At 37.5% G+C, this 18309-nt stretch overlaps 1 protein-coding gene across 1 annotated transcript; it reads right to left on the bottom strand.

Annotated features, from left to right (window-relative positions):
* Window positions 1–15731: 15731 nt before the first annotated feature.
* LOC147507579 (uncharacterized) lies at window positions 15732–16739 on the bottom strand. The gene is made up of 2 exons (XM_086596336.1): window positions 16461–16739; window positions 15732–16166 (listed from the first exon to the last, which is right to left on the bottom strand). Exons 1-2 carry the CDS (start codon window positions 16737–16739, stop codon window positions 15732–15734), a joined length of 714 nt encoding a protein of 237 aa, XP_086452462.1.
* Window positions 16740–18309: the final 1570 nt, after the last annotated feature.

Below are 18309 nucleotides of genomic sequence, written 5' to 3'. Positions count from 1 at the left end.
CAATGTAGCTTTCTTGAAAGCCACAACTTTCCACTCTTTCTGTCACGAGTGATCCGCATCCCAAGTATCTGCTTTGCTTGACCCAAATCCTTCATCTCAAAGGACTTACTCAAGTCTTTCTTTAGCTTGGATATCTTGTTGATGTTTGGGCCAACTATCAACATATCATCCACATACAGCAATAACACTATGAAATCCCCATCTGGAAATCTCTGAACAAACACACAATGATCGGAAGCAGACTTCTTGTATCCTTGCTTCACCATAAAGGAATCAAACTTTATGTACCACTGTCTCGGTGCTTGCTTCAACCCATACAAGCTCTTTATCGGCTTGCATACTAGGTGCTCCTTTGCCTTTGACCTCAAATCCCTCGGCTGGTCCATGTAGACATCTTCTTCAAGGTCTTCATGAAGAAATGTTGTCTTAACATCTAGTTGCTCAACCTCTAGGTTCATACTTGCGGCCATACCCAATACCACCCTGGATAGAAGTCATCTTCACTACAGGAGAGAAAATCTCATCAAAGTCAATTCCTTTCCTTTGACCGAATCCTTCACAACAAAGGCGAGCTTTGTCCCTTGGGTGAGGATTGTTCTCCCCTCATGCTTGACTTTGTATATCCACTTATTCTTGAGAACTTTTCTCCCCGTGGGTTTCTCAACTAATTCATAAGTGTGATTCTTATGCAAAGAATCCATCTCGTCATGCATGGCCTTGAACCACTTTTCTTTGTGCGTACCTTCAAGTGCCTCTTGATAGTACATAGGTTCTCCACCATCCGATGGTAGCACGCGTCGATGTGTGGTGGATACCGGTTGAAGCTATTCTCCTCTCCGCGGACCTCCTTGCCCCATCTGGTGGTGCCTCGGGAGGTTGCACTTCGCTTGCTATGGTGGTGGTTCATGCATCTCATCTGCATATTCTATACCAATAGGTTCTATCCCATCATGAGCAATAGGATTCTCATCATGAGCTTCAAACTCATGGTTCTCTCGTGATTCTCAATGCCTTCTACACGTTCCACGGTAGGAACTTTTGGTTCTCAATCAACAAGATCATTGGTGAAAGCCTCAGAACTTCTCACCCTCCTCAAAATCTGCTATGGTTTGGTCTTCTAAGAACACAACATCTCGACTTGGATTACCTTCTTGTTAATCGGATCATAGAGTTTGTAACCAAACTTTTCATCTCCATAACCGGAAAAATGCACTTTGCTTGGCTTTGTCATCAAGCTTGGATCTCTCATCCTTCGGAATATGCACAAATGCCCTGCACCCAAATACCCTAAAGTATCCATAATCAACATCTCTGCCTGACCATACTCTCTCTGGATAATCACTATTCAGAGGCTTTGCCGGCGACAGGTTGATCACATGCACGGCTGTACGCATTGCTTCTACCCAGTAGCTTCTAGGTAGCTTAGAGTGAGATAACATGCATCTCATCCTCTCTACAATGGTACGGTTCATTCTCTCTGCTATTCCATTCTGTTGCGGTGTCTTGGGAACGGTCTGCTCATGACGAATCCCATGACTCTGGCAATACTCTTCAAATGGCCCAATGTACTCACCCCCATTATCTGAGCGAATACATTTCAACAACTTTCCAGTCTCTCTTTCCACCATGCTGTGGAATTTCTCAAACACGCCAAGTACTTCATCCTTGGTCTTCAGACTATAGGCCCATATCTTTCTTGACGCATCATCAATGAATGTCAAGAAGTATGAAGCTCCCTGGTGGGACTTCACTCTCATAGGACCACATAAGTCTGTGTGCACTAGCTCAAGGACAGTGTCCTTTCTGTGAGACGGGAATCTTTGGAAAGACACCCTGTGTTGCTTTCCTACCAAACAGTGAGTACATGTATTTAAATGTGTACCTTTAATGTCTGGCATGGCCTTTTGCTTAGCAAGAACTTCCATCCCTTTTATGCCCATGTGACCGCGGTCTCTTGTGCCACCGGTTCGGATGAAGCTTCTTCTTCGCGCGTTAAACTTACTTTACACAAACTAGCCCGTGTTTTATAAAGAGAGCAAGTTTTTTTCTTTCCTCAAACGCTGCTGATGGAACCTCTGCTTTCGGTTTCCATACCCGTTACCAAACGAGTTTACAAAGCCATCGTCATCTAATTTCCGGCCGAAATTAGGCTTAACCGTATGTCGGGGACATGTCTTACATCCTTGAGTGTCAAGGTGTAGCCGACATTGGTTTCTATATGAACATCTCCAATGCCTATAATCTTGAGACTCGCCATCAATACCCATCCTCACTTCACCATATTCACCACGGTACCAGGTAGTGAAGAATCCCTGTATGGTGTGGCGTGATAGGATGCTCTCAGATCTATCACCCACTCAGTATCGACATGAGGTACTAAGGCGGCCACACACCACAATCGACCAATTCCCACTAGGTCGCCGACTAGTCGCGGTAGTATCTCTGCTTGTGTTTCCGTTCCTCGCACCATGTCTTCATGTACACAATTATTCTTCTCATCCCTCTTGATTGTTACGCACTCATATCCGAAGTGGCCTTTTGGTGGCACAATAGTAACATTGCCTCTCTGCCTTAGGAGTTCTAGCTTCACCCCTAGATTTATACGTCATCACCTCTAGAACGAGATGGTTTTCTGTTTGACCTCTCCCCGTTTCTCGTGAAAAGGATCTTTGAGTGAGAAGAGCGCTTCTTGCACTCCTTCTAGTCTCCTCATTCAACAAAGGCGTGGTAGCCATCTCCATGGTAACAATTCCATCCTTGGGCGCCCATGTAGAGAAACCGCTAATGTCTCCCAACTTTTCGGTAGAGAGCCTAATAGAAACAAAGCCTCAACTTCGTCTCCCAAATTGATCTTCATCAAATGCATCGATTGATGATATTCGTACTTCATTAAGATGCTTCGGACATTGAAGAACCTTCTTGGTACTTCGTGGTGCGCAAACTTCTTAACGACTAGCACTTTGTTTCCACCCGACTTCTTCCTCTCATCTTTTTGAGTTTCATAAAGGTCTTGAGTTTCTTCCATAGGATCGAGCGTCAGTCTCTTTGGGCCACATGGTGAAAGACATCGTCAATCCATCTGTCGAATGTATCCAATCGCTTTTCGTCAAACACGCTCAAGCTTTTTCCACTTCCAAAGCCTCATCGCCTTTTTTACGGTTTTACTCCCTCATTCTCAATGGGAAGTGCCAAGTCCTTGACAAAATCTATAGCAAGTCTTCCATCTTGGCTTTCGGATGGTGTAGTTCTTCCTATTCGGACTCATCATTTATAAAGCGAGTGTTCACGGAATGGTCCATCTCTTTAAGTTATTTAACCTCAAATCTTCTCTCGGAATTTCAAAGTCAAACACCTTTTTCACCAAGATTCGGATAACACTCTAGGCTTCTTACCGTCAAAGCTCGATACCACTTGTTGGGGATTATATCAATACCAATCGATTCCCCAACTACAGGATAACTTGTATTTGAACACAATTCAACTCGGGACAAAATCTAAATATCAACTACAACCTATACTAACATGCCCAACTTCATTTAAACAACTATTAACAAATGGATAATAATGTAAAAGCGGTAAAAAAGCAAACCACAACACAAGATTTACCGTGGTTCGTTCCACTAAATTCCACAATGATGCCTACTTTCTACAAAGAGCCGGACGAGATTCTTAAATAAAAATGGGAAGGAAGATTACAATCTCTCAAATTTTAATGCGTTTATCTAACAAAATCAAAATACTAGATCACTCTTATCTCTTTTCTGGGGTTGTCTCTCGATCAAAGATGTTCTCTCTTCTTTGTTTTAGTCCGGATTCCAATCCTTCCACTTTGTTAGGTTAGGTTTTCCAAAAACCTTGATTTTTGGTTTTATCTCCAAAACCAAATTTGATGACGACACTTTGGTTGTCCGCCTGATCCCACAGAAAAAATAGACCTACTAGTTCTGAGAACTCTGCTTCTTCAGGCAGCTCCTTGCCGTTCGTCCATCCTCTACAAATAGAATTGCTCCTGCAGCTCCATTCCTTGGCAAAGGAGGCATCAAATCTTACATAAGCCTCAGGCAAATTGCATTGCCTGCTGGCATTTCTCGCAATAATAGATTCCAATTAATGCGGACAATGTTTCTCCCAACTTTGAGTGACGTTTTAATATCCTCATGTGAGGAATAACTCCAACACGGTCTTAATGTCAAGAACAGCTCAGCATTCTGATCGACACTGGTGCTTGTTGTTTAAAGTTTTTACTATTGCACTCGTTCAACAGGGATCTCTCTCTCTCTCCCTACAAAGATATCTCCGTCCATCTCCTTTTCTTTTCGTATCCAAATACTTGGCTAGGACCACTTGCGTCCATGGCATTAGAAAACGTTCGCTGAGATGGACTTTGAAATTGGCCATCTGCTACCTGATAGCAAATTAAAGTATTCCACCTTTCAAGTATGTAATTCATTTGCTCTTTCAACCTGTACGTCTGGTGTCATGCACAAGAACATTGGCGCAAGGCGTACCTATCCTGGGGTTATAGTCACAGGCGAAGGCACTAACACAACCAAACCCTTGAATAGGAATATCCAGCAAACTTGGAAGTAGCAACTTCTAAGGCTGGGCAGGAGGGTTCAAAAGGAATGAATTTAAGGATTAATGCTATACCAATTTTGATAAATTTCTCGCTCCTGGACAGCAGGGACACAAAAGTATAAAAGCTTCTCGTTGTTCCTCGATGATGAACATTGCAAAATTGGTGGCAGGTCATGAATGTGCATATTAAGAAACTTAAGGTTCCTCCGGCTTTTGTAATGTGTATAGTAAAATTGAGTGCACCCAAACCACACTGACTTCGGTTTTCTAATTCCTTTGGATTCAACTTTTTTGAGGCATTACATTGAAATATGTTACTTGGGATCTTTTGGGTATTAATTGATGAGTTCAGTCTCATGATTTCATCGACAAAACCGGATTTATTTTGTATAAAGGCATAAAGCTCTCGGTCAATTTTATCTTATCTCATATCATATCAACAATGAAGAGCAGTAGAAAAGATTCTGAACAACTAAGGCTGGGTGCAATGGCTTTCCATTCTCTCAAAAGTGGGGAGAGTGTTGCTTTCCATTCTCTCAAAAGTGGGGGGAGTGGCGGTGGTTTTTATCTCTTATCTCTATAATACTCTCCATATATAGAGAGTAATATTGAGAAATAGAGAGTGCATTCTGTTGGGAGATTTCACTAGAAAGTCACATCTCAACTTAGCTATTTTTTATCCCAAATGATTTTAATTTGGAGATCACACCAAGAAAATCACTCACCCAAGACTTTGGTAGTTATCACAACAAACTCAAACAAGCAAAGCCTACTAATTTATCATCACTCATAACAAACAAACAATAAATAAGAAAATAAATAATGCAAAGAGACACAAAGATTTAGGTGGTTTGGTAAATGTTACCTACATCCACACAATAACCGAGTTTCATTTATAGTAAAGATTTGAGAGTTTACAAGAGGTAACAAGAATAAAAAACAAGAGGCCTCACTCAAACCCTAACTCAATAGAGCTCCCACAATATCCAAGAAATGAATCTCTCAAAAGTTATCTCAAAACCCTATTCTATTTCATTTATATAGGTACACATAGAAAAAGGTGAGAAAATGGGCTTTGGGCCGAAATTTTGAAAATCAGTGAAAATTTCAGAAGGCATGAGCGCGGGTCGCACCTCCTCCAAAGCCAACCAGGGCGCGGATTGCGCTCCTCTCTCCAAGCATTAAAATCGTGAACTTGGCATACGGACACCGTAGCAAAGCTCGATGGTTCCACAACCCAACACATTCTACACGAGTTGAAATGGCGTGGTTTGTAAAAGCCCAAACGACATCACTTGAAGTGGTGTGGAATGTATTTTTCAATTTCATACCGCGCCATTTAAAGTGGCGTGGTTTGTAAAATCCCAAACAGTGCCACTTGAAGTGGCGTGGAATGTATTTTTTTTTTTTTAAATTCCGCGCGAGTCGAAGTGGCGTAGAATGGTCCGAATTATTGGACACCAAAATTGACTCTCCTTCCTCAAAACACTGTTTTTTTGTGGAATGGAGAGAGAGGGTGATGCACTATTGGACTCAGCCTAAGAAAGAAAAAAAATTAAGAAGAAAGACATTAAGAGAAGATGTGAGAGACTGGCTTATATGCCTCCCGAGGATTGCTAGCGTCCTACCTCTTTAAAGGGGTAGGACCATCCTAACCCGCACACAGACAAAATGTAGTAACTTGGTAACGTCTCAACTTTGTGGGTGTTTCCAAAAAATTAGGAATAAGTCAGTATCTTCTTCTTCTCTCCTCTCTGCCCCTCACGTCTCTCATTTTTTGCTAGCAAAAATAAATCGGCACAATTGCGTGTAAAACTAAAAAACTAAACGAAATTGAACAGACACAACATAAACTGCCAGAACACACACAAGAAGTTTAAGTCATATTTTCATGGTAAAACAAAGATTGGTTAGTTATCAACTGGTGGAGTTAATATTCTCAAGAAATACAATTTCGGTGATTATTGGCAGTGGCTGAAGCACCCATTAAATTTTCACGTTAACTACTCTATCATCCACTCTGAAAGTGTAATGTTTAACTCCATAAAAAAAGAAACAGATGAAACAACCAAATCGAATCGGTCCACCCAAAAATACCAAAACTATGTAAAAGTATAAAGATGAAATTCTGATGATGTTCAAGAGAGTGTAGTTTAGTGCTTGAGTCGCCACCGAATAAAACTGATTTGGTTTTTGGTTTAAGCCAGTGGTGGAAGGCCGTCACAAGTGGGTTAATGTGTGGTTCTTATTGTGTTGTGTTTTCGGTTTATACTTTGGAGAAGATGAGTGAGTTAACTCACTGATCTAATGTTTTTGATTGGTTTAAGGCATAACTTATTAAAGAGGTGAACCAGTCATTTCTTATGTTTGTATGCGGGTTACGATGGTCCTACCCCTTAAAGAGGTAGGACGCTAGCAATCCTCATGCCTCCAGATATAATGATTCACATATTTCTAATAGTAGGTGTGATTGATCTTGTCTATAATGTTCAATGGGTCTGTTCTTCGTGGCGAGAACTCGTCAAAGAGCCTCAATTCTTTTGTTCTATAGTAATCCCATGTCCATGGAGATATTTAATAAAGATACCGATTGCTAGAAGCCGCGGACAGTTGGTGGAGTTCTCATCCGATGATTTTTTAACCAGCAGGTATATACTCTATATTGCTAATCAACCAAATACGATGAAATATCTTCGACTAGAAACTGCTATAAAATTTCTGATGATGCGCTGATTGAAGCTGCCAGAAAATTTCTTTTATTGGAACTTTGGAAGAGCTTGAACTCTGCAAATTCTTTTTCAATAAAAGGGCGCTCAAAGAAGTAGGCCATTCAGGCCCAAAATTGAAATATCTACGATTGAATAAAACAAGAGGTGAACTTGGGTTTGGGTTTGGGCTCTTTCATCCCTTATTTTCGTTTTGGTAAATCTATTTTCTAATAAGTTTGGAAACATAATTGGATATGGATTGGGAAACAGAAAGATAGTAAACTAGTGTACTCCAATCCTTATAGAAAACTGAAGTAGTTGCTTACAAACCCTATTGAAAACTGAAAGAAGCATATACGGATTTGCAAAACCATATTTTTTAAGCTACGTTTTTGGACAATCATAAAATCAGTCTCATTGTTTTCCTTTTTTTCTTTGGTTTATGTACAATAAACAGATAAGAGTAATAACTGGTTGTTGTATCCTGGAGGTTGACGTGGTCTGTCTGCGTAGAGAAGAACAGATGCAAAATAATTTTAAAGAGAGCGTACCGATTCGTGCCTCAGTCTTTTTATATTCACTGTTTATTCTTGTTGTAAAAATTATATTCCAATAATTTTAAAATTGTTTTACAATGAATACGAAGAAATGTTAAAATTTGTTTATCAATTTTCATTAATAGCCGAAGGTGACAACAAAAATATATTGGTTTAATGCTAATCATGAATTTTGGAGTGGAAACTATAATCAAGAATACGTCTGAGATATCACCTGGAGATCGGCACATAGCTCTTGAGGCTTAGAAAGCATAACCATGTGCATCACCTAGAAGGAACGATGGCCTTACCAATATCTGTGCTAGAGTCAAATCCTGTAAACATCAAAATCCCAGCGATGTCAATACGGAATTTGGACGTTAGTGGATTGGGTTTATGAAGAACCGTGCCAGGCCATCACGGTGATTATCCTAAGCAATTTTACCTCTGGTGAACTCTTCTAATTGCTTTTCTTTGAGAATCTGCATTTGGGTTCGAAATTCAGATATCTAAGTCACTCTCAACGAAAACTGCTATAACTTTCTGCTCGATGATCGGATTCACAATCCGCTTTTTGTATTAGAAAGCTAACTTAGAGATGTTTCCAATGGTGTATAGCTTGAAGCCTAATTCATCCAGAGCTGATTCAGTTTTATAGTTCTTTATAGGCCAATTTTCAATCGAATAGCGAAACGTGATAATCCAATTTTTCAATCAGATAGGTATCGTACTCTTTACCAAATACATGTAATACTTTGTTTTATATTATGAGATGATTTGAATCTTATAATTACATGCTAGGATTTTTAATTTAAGAAAGTTTAAAACCTAAGACTATATGTTCTAGTTATTTCTCTAATCAATATGTTGTGGCACTGGGTGTTGATTAACATGCATTGAAAGTTTTTTCATTGACTAGATATAATTGTTTGAGATTAATTTCTCTTTTGTACATATATGATCACCAAATTTGGTGTCTTTGTTGGTAAGGGATATGTATATAAGGAGATATTGAAGTTTGTTGGTCCAACATCTAGTAGTAATGGAGCTGCACTTCTATTGATATAGAACCCCACACCGTAGATGAGGTCCAACTGATAATTGGGACAAGTGATGGCTAAGGTTGGGGGCAGTATCAGTCTTGGGTGAGAGATCTGTGAGGTTACTATGGATGGTCCCTAGGCTGACTGGTGAGACAAAGTCGATGGTTCGGTTAGACCAGTTTCGGTCCAAGGTGGAGATTGTTAGGTGTATGGACCGAATTGGCTGTTGTTGATATTAATAATTTTATACGTCTACTTACATGATTTCTTGTTTTGTTAATGTTTGGCATGATAGATTATGTCATATTAACACGAAATATATTAAGAATATGAGCATACTTGGTTTAATTCTTAATTTGAATGATGATGATTTTGTACATGGTGAATCTGGCACTAAGGCCAAAATCACAAAGAAATCTCACAAGTTAGTTGAGAGAAGTACAAATCTGCCAGACTTGGTATACACTGATATTTGTGTTTGAAGGTGTTCTAACTAGAGGTGGTAAAATATATTTTATTACTTTCATTAATAATTGCTCAAAATTTGCATATGTTTATTTGTTGAAGAATAAAAGTGATGTTTTTTATGCTTTTAAAACTTATGCACTTGAGGTTCAAAATCAGCATGATAGAAACATTAAAGTAATTCAAAGTGATTGAGGTACTGAATATGGTTATTGTCACAACCCAAATTTCTAAACAATTACAAAGTGAATATTTAAAATATAAATATCTCAAACATCACTATGTTCAATTGTCTAAAACTTAGGCTATGACGGGATGGATACAACCCATACAAATACCTTACAAACCATATCATAAAAGAATCAACTTTAAAATAAATAATCCTAATATTTATCCGCCATCACATTATAAATAGTCTATCTTCCGTCCCAAAAAAAACATCAAGCAAACTCTAAGAATAAAAGTCATCACTACCATATTCTTATGTTATACTGAATGTGTAAACTACGTTATTACATCCTTCTAATAAGAATCGGACCTAATGAAAGAACTAACGGACTACTCCAGAAAAGAATCTAGATCAAATGATGTGGTTCCACTGCCTTCCACCTATGTTCCCAAGAACACACCCATGTTGCCAAAATAAAGCAAACATAGGGTCAGCAAAAATGGAATTTGCTGGTATGAGTAGACTAATAACATAAAAACATTTCCAAACTTTAATTATCCAAACAAACACTTTATATGTACCTATAATTTAACCATTCTCAGCTTGGAAGACAGGTAGTTCCGTCATTTCAACCGGCATAGTTTTTTTCAAACAAGACTTATATTCTATTAACTCATTATAATAATTCATTTTAATAACTTAGTAATTAAATTAAATCTTACCGATATCCACTTCTGTATAAGGGTAGGACAGCGTCCCTGCACAAAATATTATTAAGTCCTACCCTCCTGCAAACAGAAGTTAGAAATTCTAAATAAACATATGTAGATATCATATAAAGTATTCAAATGCAAGTCCAAGCACACCTGCACAATCAAATCAATTTCTCTTATTAATTAATCGATTACTTTTCTTATACACCCACCCTTTAGTACCTACTCCACGATTTGCACTCCACACATTTGCCAAATCACACATTCATGTGTGCCTCTCTCCCACCGAATACCACGATATCATAGCCATCGCTGGGCTTTCATACACATATTTCACAGTCTCTTTGGGCATAAAAACTCATGTCATTCATGGCACATTCAATGAATACCTTAGGTCATTTCCACCACATTCAAGGAATACCTATCATATCACTAAAGGGTCATTCATGGCTCATTCAATGAATACCCGGGTAATTCATGACACAGTCAATGAATACCCATTTATAACGCTAACGGGCCATTTATGGCACATTCAATAAATGCCTACCTATCACATGACATCACCAGTCATAAAATCTCATTTCCAAAACTTAAGGTGGAGAGTTCTAAAAGGGTGTGGTAAATTTGTTGAGAACATTATTGAATTTTATTGCATATTTATTCTTTTAGAGTAAGAAGGAGTATCTTGATTCGTGTATTATTGTTTACGCATTATTAATTATATCGATGTCTAAGTGTCATAACGTCGTATATCATAAAATAATTATAGTAACCATAACAATGAAATTTCACATAATAGTTAATACACGTACACACGTATATATAAAAAGTCTTAACCTAAAGCCAAACACGCTAATAGCCCTAGACCTATCCTAATAGACCTAATTCTAGCCAAGTCAAAAGTCAACCTTGGTCAACTAGTCAAAGTCACCCCTGGTCAATAGCAGTCAACCTGCCAATGGTTAACAACAGTCAACCAGTCCTAAACTCATCTAACCAAAACCAAAGACTAAGGCCCAAAAGTCTTTAACCTTTCACAAGCCCAACTAAAATAACTTAAGCCCACATGCCTTATTTCGGCCCAAGCCCAACAAAAAATAGAATCGCTGGAGGTAGTCTCCTTCTTCTTCCTCAACAACTCATCACACCACCGAATTAGCCACCACAAACCTCCACTCGTCACCACTACAAACCGTTCGGTTTTCACCCTCTTCAAAAACCCAATCTTTCGATACAATCAAACTTCAATTCCATCACTCCTCAAAAATTGCTTTTCGACGCCATTAACGACCCTTTCAAAGCTTCAACAGCACTCAAACAAGAATCAATATCTACCCATCATCCTCCGGCAACCCACGAAACCCATATAGATCATCTCGATCAGTAGCATTAAACAATTCCAACCACCAAACAAAATCCTAAAGACCATCAGGAGCTAAAACCAAACCCTTGTAATAGAAATTTTATTCGATGACATAACCAACTTAACTTGAGTCAAATTTAAACAATGATTTGGCATCTACTAATATAGCATACTCATCATCATCATAACATAACAATCAGGAAAAATAAGATTTTGCGTTAGAAGCTATTTCCAAAATTTTATATAACTGTCGGCCGCCATTGACTACAGAGAACATACCCATTACTAACCACAGTGAGCCAAAGTGAGGAACCATATTTATGCCTACCCAAAGTGAGGCTTGAGTTCGCATGAATGGCAATTAAATCTTTTTTATCAAATCAGCATTTTCATCATAACGTTCCAATATATAAAATAAGGAAATAACTAACATAATCATATGATTAGCAATCAAATAAAATTTTAAAGAACATGTTCAGACTACTCACTCGTGATACACTCCTGCTATGCTATCAGCTATCTATCGGTAGATTTCCACCAAGAATCCTCCCTTCTCCTTTATGTGCAAAACTCTCTTTTTTTTCTTCACTGTGTAAAATAAAACTTTCCATGTGAACTCCTCTGTTTGTTCCTTTTTGCTTTAAAACCCCCAAAAAATAGGGATGAAGGTTTATCTCTTTACCTACGGGGTTTTCTATCATTAACTAATATTTATTTATTATTTTTTTTTTTATATTATTATTATTATTATTATTATTATTTATGGTACTAGGAAAATATATAAAAATAAAACGGGGTGTTATAGTTATGCTGATTTTAATTTTTTTCTTGCAATCACATGATATTATTCATGAGATGATAACTCCTTATTCACATGAAATGAATGGAGTAGATGAACGTAAGAACATAACACTTAAAGAGATTAATTTGTTGCCATGTTGCTTAGTTCTGGAGCACCCTCAAATTTGTGGATGAAGCTGTTTTGATTGTATGCTATATATGTGTTGGATATGATTGCTAATTCTAATACAAATGTTACACTTTATGAGCTATAGAAGAACAGGAAGCCTAATTTGAGTTACTCCAGAATATAGGGATGTCAGGCTTTTGTAAGGAAGTATGCATGATCCTAAAATCTCAAAGCTTGAGAGTAAGACTTTGAGTGTGTCTTTTAAGGCTATGCTATGGATAGCAATGCCTACGTTTTTCTAGATATGAAGAGTAATATTTTTGTTGATCATCTTATGTTGAGTTTCTTGAAGATAGATTTCTATATTTATCTAGAAATAGTGGAGGTGCTAGTGGGGGTATTATCCTCCAAGGCCCCTAATATTGATGTTTCTGACACTAACATATTTAGGATGTATGATAGAATCATGAACACAGAAGATGAACTTAGAAGATATAAAATAGCTTAGGGTCACTATACTTTGGAAGGAGATCTCTCCTCCATTGAAGAAGCTCTCACATATTTTGATTTCGAGTTTTGGAGAGAAGTCATTCAAGTGAGATTGATTCTCTCATGGAAAACAAAACTTGGAAACTTGTTGATTTGCCTATTGGTTGTAAAACTATAGGAATCAAATAGGTTTTAAAAAGAAAGTTTAAAACCAATGGTTAAGTGGATAAGTTTAAAGCAAAGCTTGTTATCAAGAGCTTTAGATAAAGAGAGAACTTTGGTTTCTTTGACACATATTCACCTATTACACTGATAACATCCATTAGAGTATTATTATATTTTCTGTTGATGTTATTCATAATCTTGTTTTTTATCAGATGGATGTTAAGACAGTCTTTCTAAACGGGGATTTAGAAGATAAGATTTACATGGATCAGCCAACAAGTTTTGTGGAACCAGGTGGTGGTAAAAAGGTATGCAGATTACTTAAGTCATTTTATGGGTTGAAACAGGCACCCAGTGGCATGAGAAGTTTGATAAATTTATCATTACCAGTGGGTTCAAGATAAATGAAAGTGAGAAGTGCATTTATTATAAGTATTCTGATGGAATATATGTGTTATCATATACGTATATGTTGATGATCTACTAATTTTTTGTTCTAATTTACATGTTGTGAAAGAGACCAAGAACCTATTGTCTTCTAACTTTGATATAAAGGACTTAGGTGAGTCTGATGTAATGTTGGGAATCAAAATTACAAGATCATCTGATGGCATATGGTTGGATCAGTCACACTACATTGAAAAAATGTTGAAAAAGTATAACTACTTTGATTATGTGACTGTGAGTACTCCTTTTGATCCCTGTGTTAAACTATTTGCGAATAATGGTGAACCTGTGAATCAGAAAGAATATGCAAGTATCATTGGTAGTTTGAGATATGATACAGATTGTATAAGATCTGGCATTGCCTATGCAGTAGGTGTTATTTGCACGTACACTAGCAAGCAATAGATTCAGATTAGAACATCCTTTTAGAAGACTCTGAGGTCACCAGTGGCTATGTGTTTAGCATTGGTGGAGGTGTTGTATCTTGGAAAGTCCAATAAACATACCATAATAGCACAGTTTGCTATGGAGTCTGAGATTATTACTTTGGCTAGTACGAGTGAAGAAGCTAGCTTAATATAAAACCTTCTTACTCATATACTAGTCTGAAATAGACAATATTAGTTACAATGATACTTTGTTGATAGCATTACAGCTATTACTCGGAGAGTCCATATTATTTTGATTTTGTGAGATCTAAAGATAACCTTGCAGATTCGCATACCAAAGCTCTGGCCAGAGATATAATGCGCTACTAGCATGGGACTGCAGCCAATTGAGATATGAGCATCTATGATGGTAACCCAACCTAGGGACTGGAGATCCCAAGCTAGAACTAGGTTCAAAGGGAAGAACAAGTCATAGAATATTGGTGACTAGTGAATGCCCATGTCAATCGGCACTCTAGACACATTGCTTTTGAACAACACCGCAAGAGGCCATCTCTATGGTAGCATTAGATCGATGATATAACCATTTCCAACAATTTTATACTTCATAATTATTTCATACGCATACTCAAGTGAGCTTAATTATTACAATTCTATGCATTTCATTTATCACAAACCAACTCATTATACATACCCTTACACATTCATTAATTCAATATATATCGAGGAATAAGAATGAGGAAAATAAGGGGAGAGAGTTTTCAATTAAGAGCATCATCATTTTTTTTTAAATAAAAAAATCTAGCAGCAGAGTCTCCTTTGTATTTTCAACATTTCAAAAATCTAAATCTTGTCATAACCTGAAAATCAAACAATACAATTCTCATAGATCAACCATACCAAAATATATAACTTCATATTTATACATAACACAAATTACTTCTAAACCTAAAAGACAACTCATTAAACATTAAAGAAGACTTTGCATAATTTTTCACCTGGGGCTAATTCTAGTAACGAAAGGGAAAAATAAAATAAAATAAATACTCTACGCTCACTGATCGAGTTCCTCATTTCTCTCATTCTCCCCTCTATGCATACTGTTCACACCATTTTGCTACCATATGGATAAATGCGCCATGGAGCAATGACTGCAATCATGTCGCTGAAAAATTCTGGCAATTTAACTTGGTACCTGCAAGCAAACCACATACACATAATTTTTTTAGACTTGATACATTTAGCATATTGTTTACAAAAGAGATGGTTCTCAAAATGAAATAATCTCTATTCTTACTTTTAAGTATTCACGCTATCATAAAAACTTATATAGCATATATATGGAGACAACATATTCTTTAATTTCGAAACCAATAAAAGTAGCATTCTTTAATTTCTCACTCGCCTTTTCTCATTGGTATCGATGTCCTTAGAGAAGAACTTCTGGGTATACGACATTTGTGGTACAATTTCTTGCATTAGGTGGAAGAAAAATGGATATTCTTTTTGAAGAAGTACATTTGGGCATGGCCACATAGAGTTGTCCATAACTGAAAACCGGTGTCCTCAAATCAATGCCAACATATTTCATTGACTGGCCTTGCGACTTATTAATTGTCATGGCATAAGCTAGTCGAACAGGGAATTGTCGCCTTGATAGTTTGAAAGGTAACTCTGAATTTGAGGGAGCCAGAGATATTCTTGGGATGAGTACCGGTTCCAATTTCTCTCGGTCAAAATTTTGGCTTGAAGGACTTTACTCAAGACATTGAAGCACCATAAGTCGTGTCCCATTGCAAAGGCCATCTTTAGGTGCTATGTTCCTGAACAACATTATAGGGCATCCAGGTTTTAACTTGAGATTAAAAGGTGGTAAGCTAGAAGGGTCGAGGGAGTTCAGAAACTCGGTGGGATAGTGAGCCCCATTTGGATTATCAATATCATTTTCGATGATTTTATCTGCAGCCAAATACTCGAGCGCTTCACTAGGGAACACATTCAATGCAACCTCATTAATTGCACTCACATCATCATTACGAGCAGCAAGAATAGTACGATCGGTTAAGAAAGTTGGAGACGGTGTGTCCATAACATCCAATTGGAGATAGACAGAGAAGATGAGTTCTTGGATATTGGTACACTTGGGTATTCCATTTGGCAATTGTACGCATTCTTTGGGATTCGAACCAATCTAAATGAATCAAAGCAAAAAATAAATTCATTAGTTTCTAAAATAGTTCGTTTATATATGAAACTAATGGAGAAAAAAACATTCTAATTAGAAGGCATTAGTAGCACACCTCCAACAAAAATTGGCGAATTTGACATTCTCGGACTCCGCCATTTCAAGCCGCATGTTTTGTACCAAGTGCAAAACTTCTAAATAACTCCAAAGGAAAGAACGTCGTAGTGATGCACCAACAAATTGCTCTCTCTGGTCTAACGGTATAACAGGCAGTGTTTGTCAAAAATCACCACCAAGAACTATAGTGATACCACCAAATATCTTCTTGTTTCTGCAAATATCTTGAAGTGTTCTATCCACAGCCTCAACATAGTATCTATGTTGCATGGGAATCTCGTCCCAAATAATTAGCTTTGTTTCTTTAAATAGGTCAGCAAGGTCAGAATGTTTAGCGAAGCCGCAAAAAGTGGTATCCATCACATCAATTGGAATCTTAAATGTAGAATGAGTAGTGCGTTCACCAGACAATAACAAAGATGCAATTTCCGATGATGCCACCATGATGACAATAAGACCCATGCTATGGCAGGCATTTTCAATTGTATTATACAAACAAGTTTTCCCTGTACTAGTTGCTCCATTAAAAAAGAAAAGTTTGCCCTTGTCACCAAATACTGAATCAATCATAACAGTGTAAGCATAAAGTTATTCGTCATTAAGACGACTCACATCAACTGCAGCCTCTTCTTCTATGCCTTCATGCTGAAGTTGGTGTTGCTCCCAAATGAGCCTATTGCCAACAATTTTGCTCCAATCCTCTTTTGGTTTTGGCATGGGCGGGAAATTTTCCAATGTTTTTCCAGATTCTAAAAGGATTTGTTCCCCTAAATATAAGCCGTAATATGTTATTTGCTCATCAATTGGATATGGGATGTCGTGTTTTGTTCGAAGCCAGTGTCCAAGATCACCACATATACTCGATGCAAATTTGCTCCAAAGTAGATCTAGTCGTAACGGATGACACTCTAAAAGAATTACACAAAACAACCTCTGCAGTTGATATTCAGTTTTCATTATCGACACCTCTTCTAGGCATTGTATCCACTCATCATCAGCTTCCAAGAGCCCACGGGGAATACATGTATCTTTATATGTGTTGTACACGGTATCACCGACTTTATAAAGATATGCAAAGGAGGTAGGCCCTTTTACACTAGTAAGTAGTAAGCGTAGATAAAACTGCTTCCCGGCATTGGGGCTTGCAAAATACATCCTACCAATGGAAGGTCCTTGAGTCCTAGGAGTCCACTCTTGAGTCTTTGTGGAAAACATAGTGTCGTAGAAATTCTTGATAGGTATATGCGCGTGCATCTGGATCTTCAGCATAATGCTTAAAGAAAAATGTCAGTGTTGAAGTTTGGTCTCTGGCTCGGGCAAGAATTGTATCCATGGGCTCTTTGCTATTGAAAACAACCCTATGCATACCTTCTAAATGAAGCGTCAATCATTGGACACTTGGAAACTCTTTATGCATTGGATTCTGAAATAGATGTCATGCAGCTTCTGTTGGTCCATTGTTGCTTTGTTAACACCAGCGAGAGAAATGGTATAAAACATCTTTTACTCCGACGACATTTAGGGTCTTTTCAAGAAATGAACTCGAAAAAATCCAAAACCCTTTCTCCTGTTAAGGGCATCAAATCTGGTAACAAATCTCAACAACTTCGGCCCTAAGAATAAGAATTAAACAAAAATTTTGTCTTCCAACTTCTAATGTATAAGGATGTACTCTATCATATAGTTGTGATAAATATTAAAAAGTGATACACAAAGTCCTGCTTTTCTTTAGAATAATAAGTTGCTACTTGAATCTTTTCTAAACATTTGATGCAATAGGTAAATAACTATTGCCCAAATAATCACCTGCTCAAAGCAAATAAACAAAAAGCAGCAAACTTTTGCAACAAAACCAAATAATAAACACATTTCAAAGAAAAAAGAAACTTACATAGCGCTTGAACATATCGATAGCTTTTTCAGCTTCATCAACAATAGTCATGGTAACAAACCCGAACCCACGACTCTGACCAGTATCCCTATTGTAAATAACCTACAAACCAAATAAACAAACAAAAATTACAACTACCCA

Source organism: Coptis chinensis, chromosome 3 (assembly GCF_015680905.1).
Source record: "Coptis chinensis isolate HL-2020 chromosome 3, ASM1568090v1, whole genome shotgun sequence".
NCBI classification, from domain to species: domain Eukaryota; kingdom Viridiplantae; phylum Streptophyta; class Magnoliopsida; order Ranunculales; family Ranunculaceae; genus Coptis; species Coptis chinensis.
Note: the sequence above shows the minus strand (reverse complement) of the source record. Positions and strands in the feature narration are given on the sequence as shown.

Excerpts from the sequence above, each read along its gene's own strand:
- LOC147507579 (XM_086596336.1), bottom strand. The coding sequence starts at position 16,739 with ATGGGTCTTATTGTCATCATGGTGGCATCATCGGAAATTGCATCTTTG. Across the intron at positions 16,167-16,460 it reads TATTTGGTGGTATCACTATA|ATTGGTTCGAATCCCAAAGA; the intron begins GTTCTTGGTGGT and ends TGATTCATTTAG.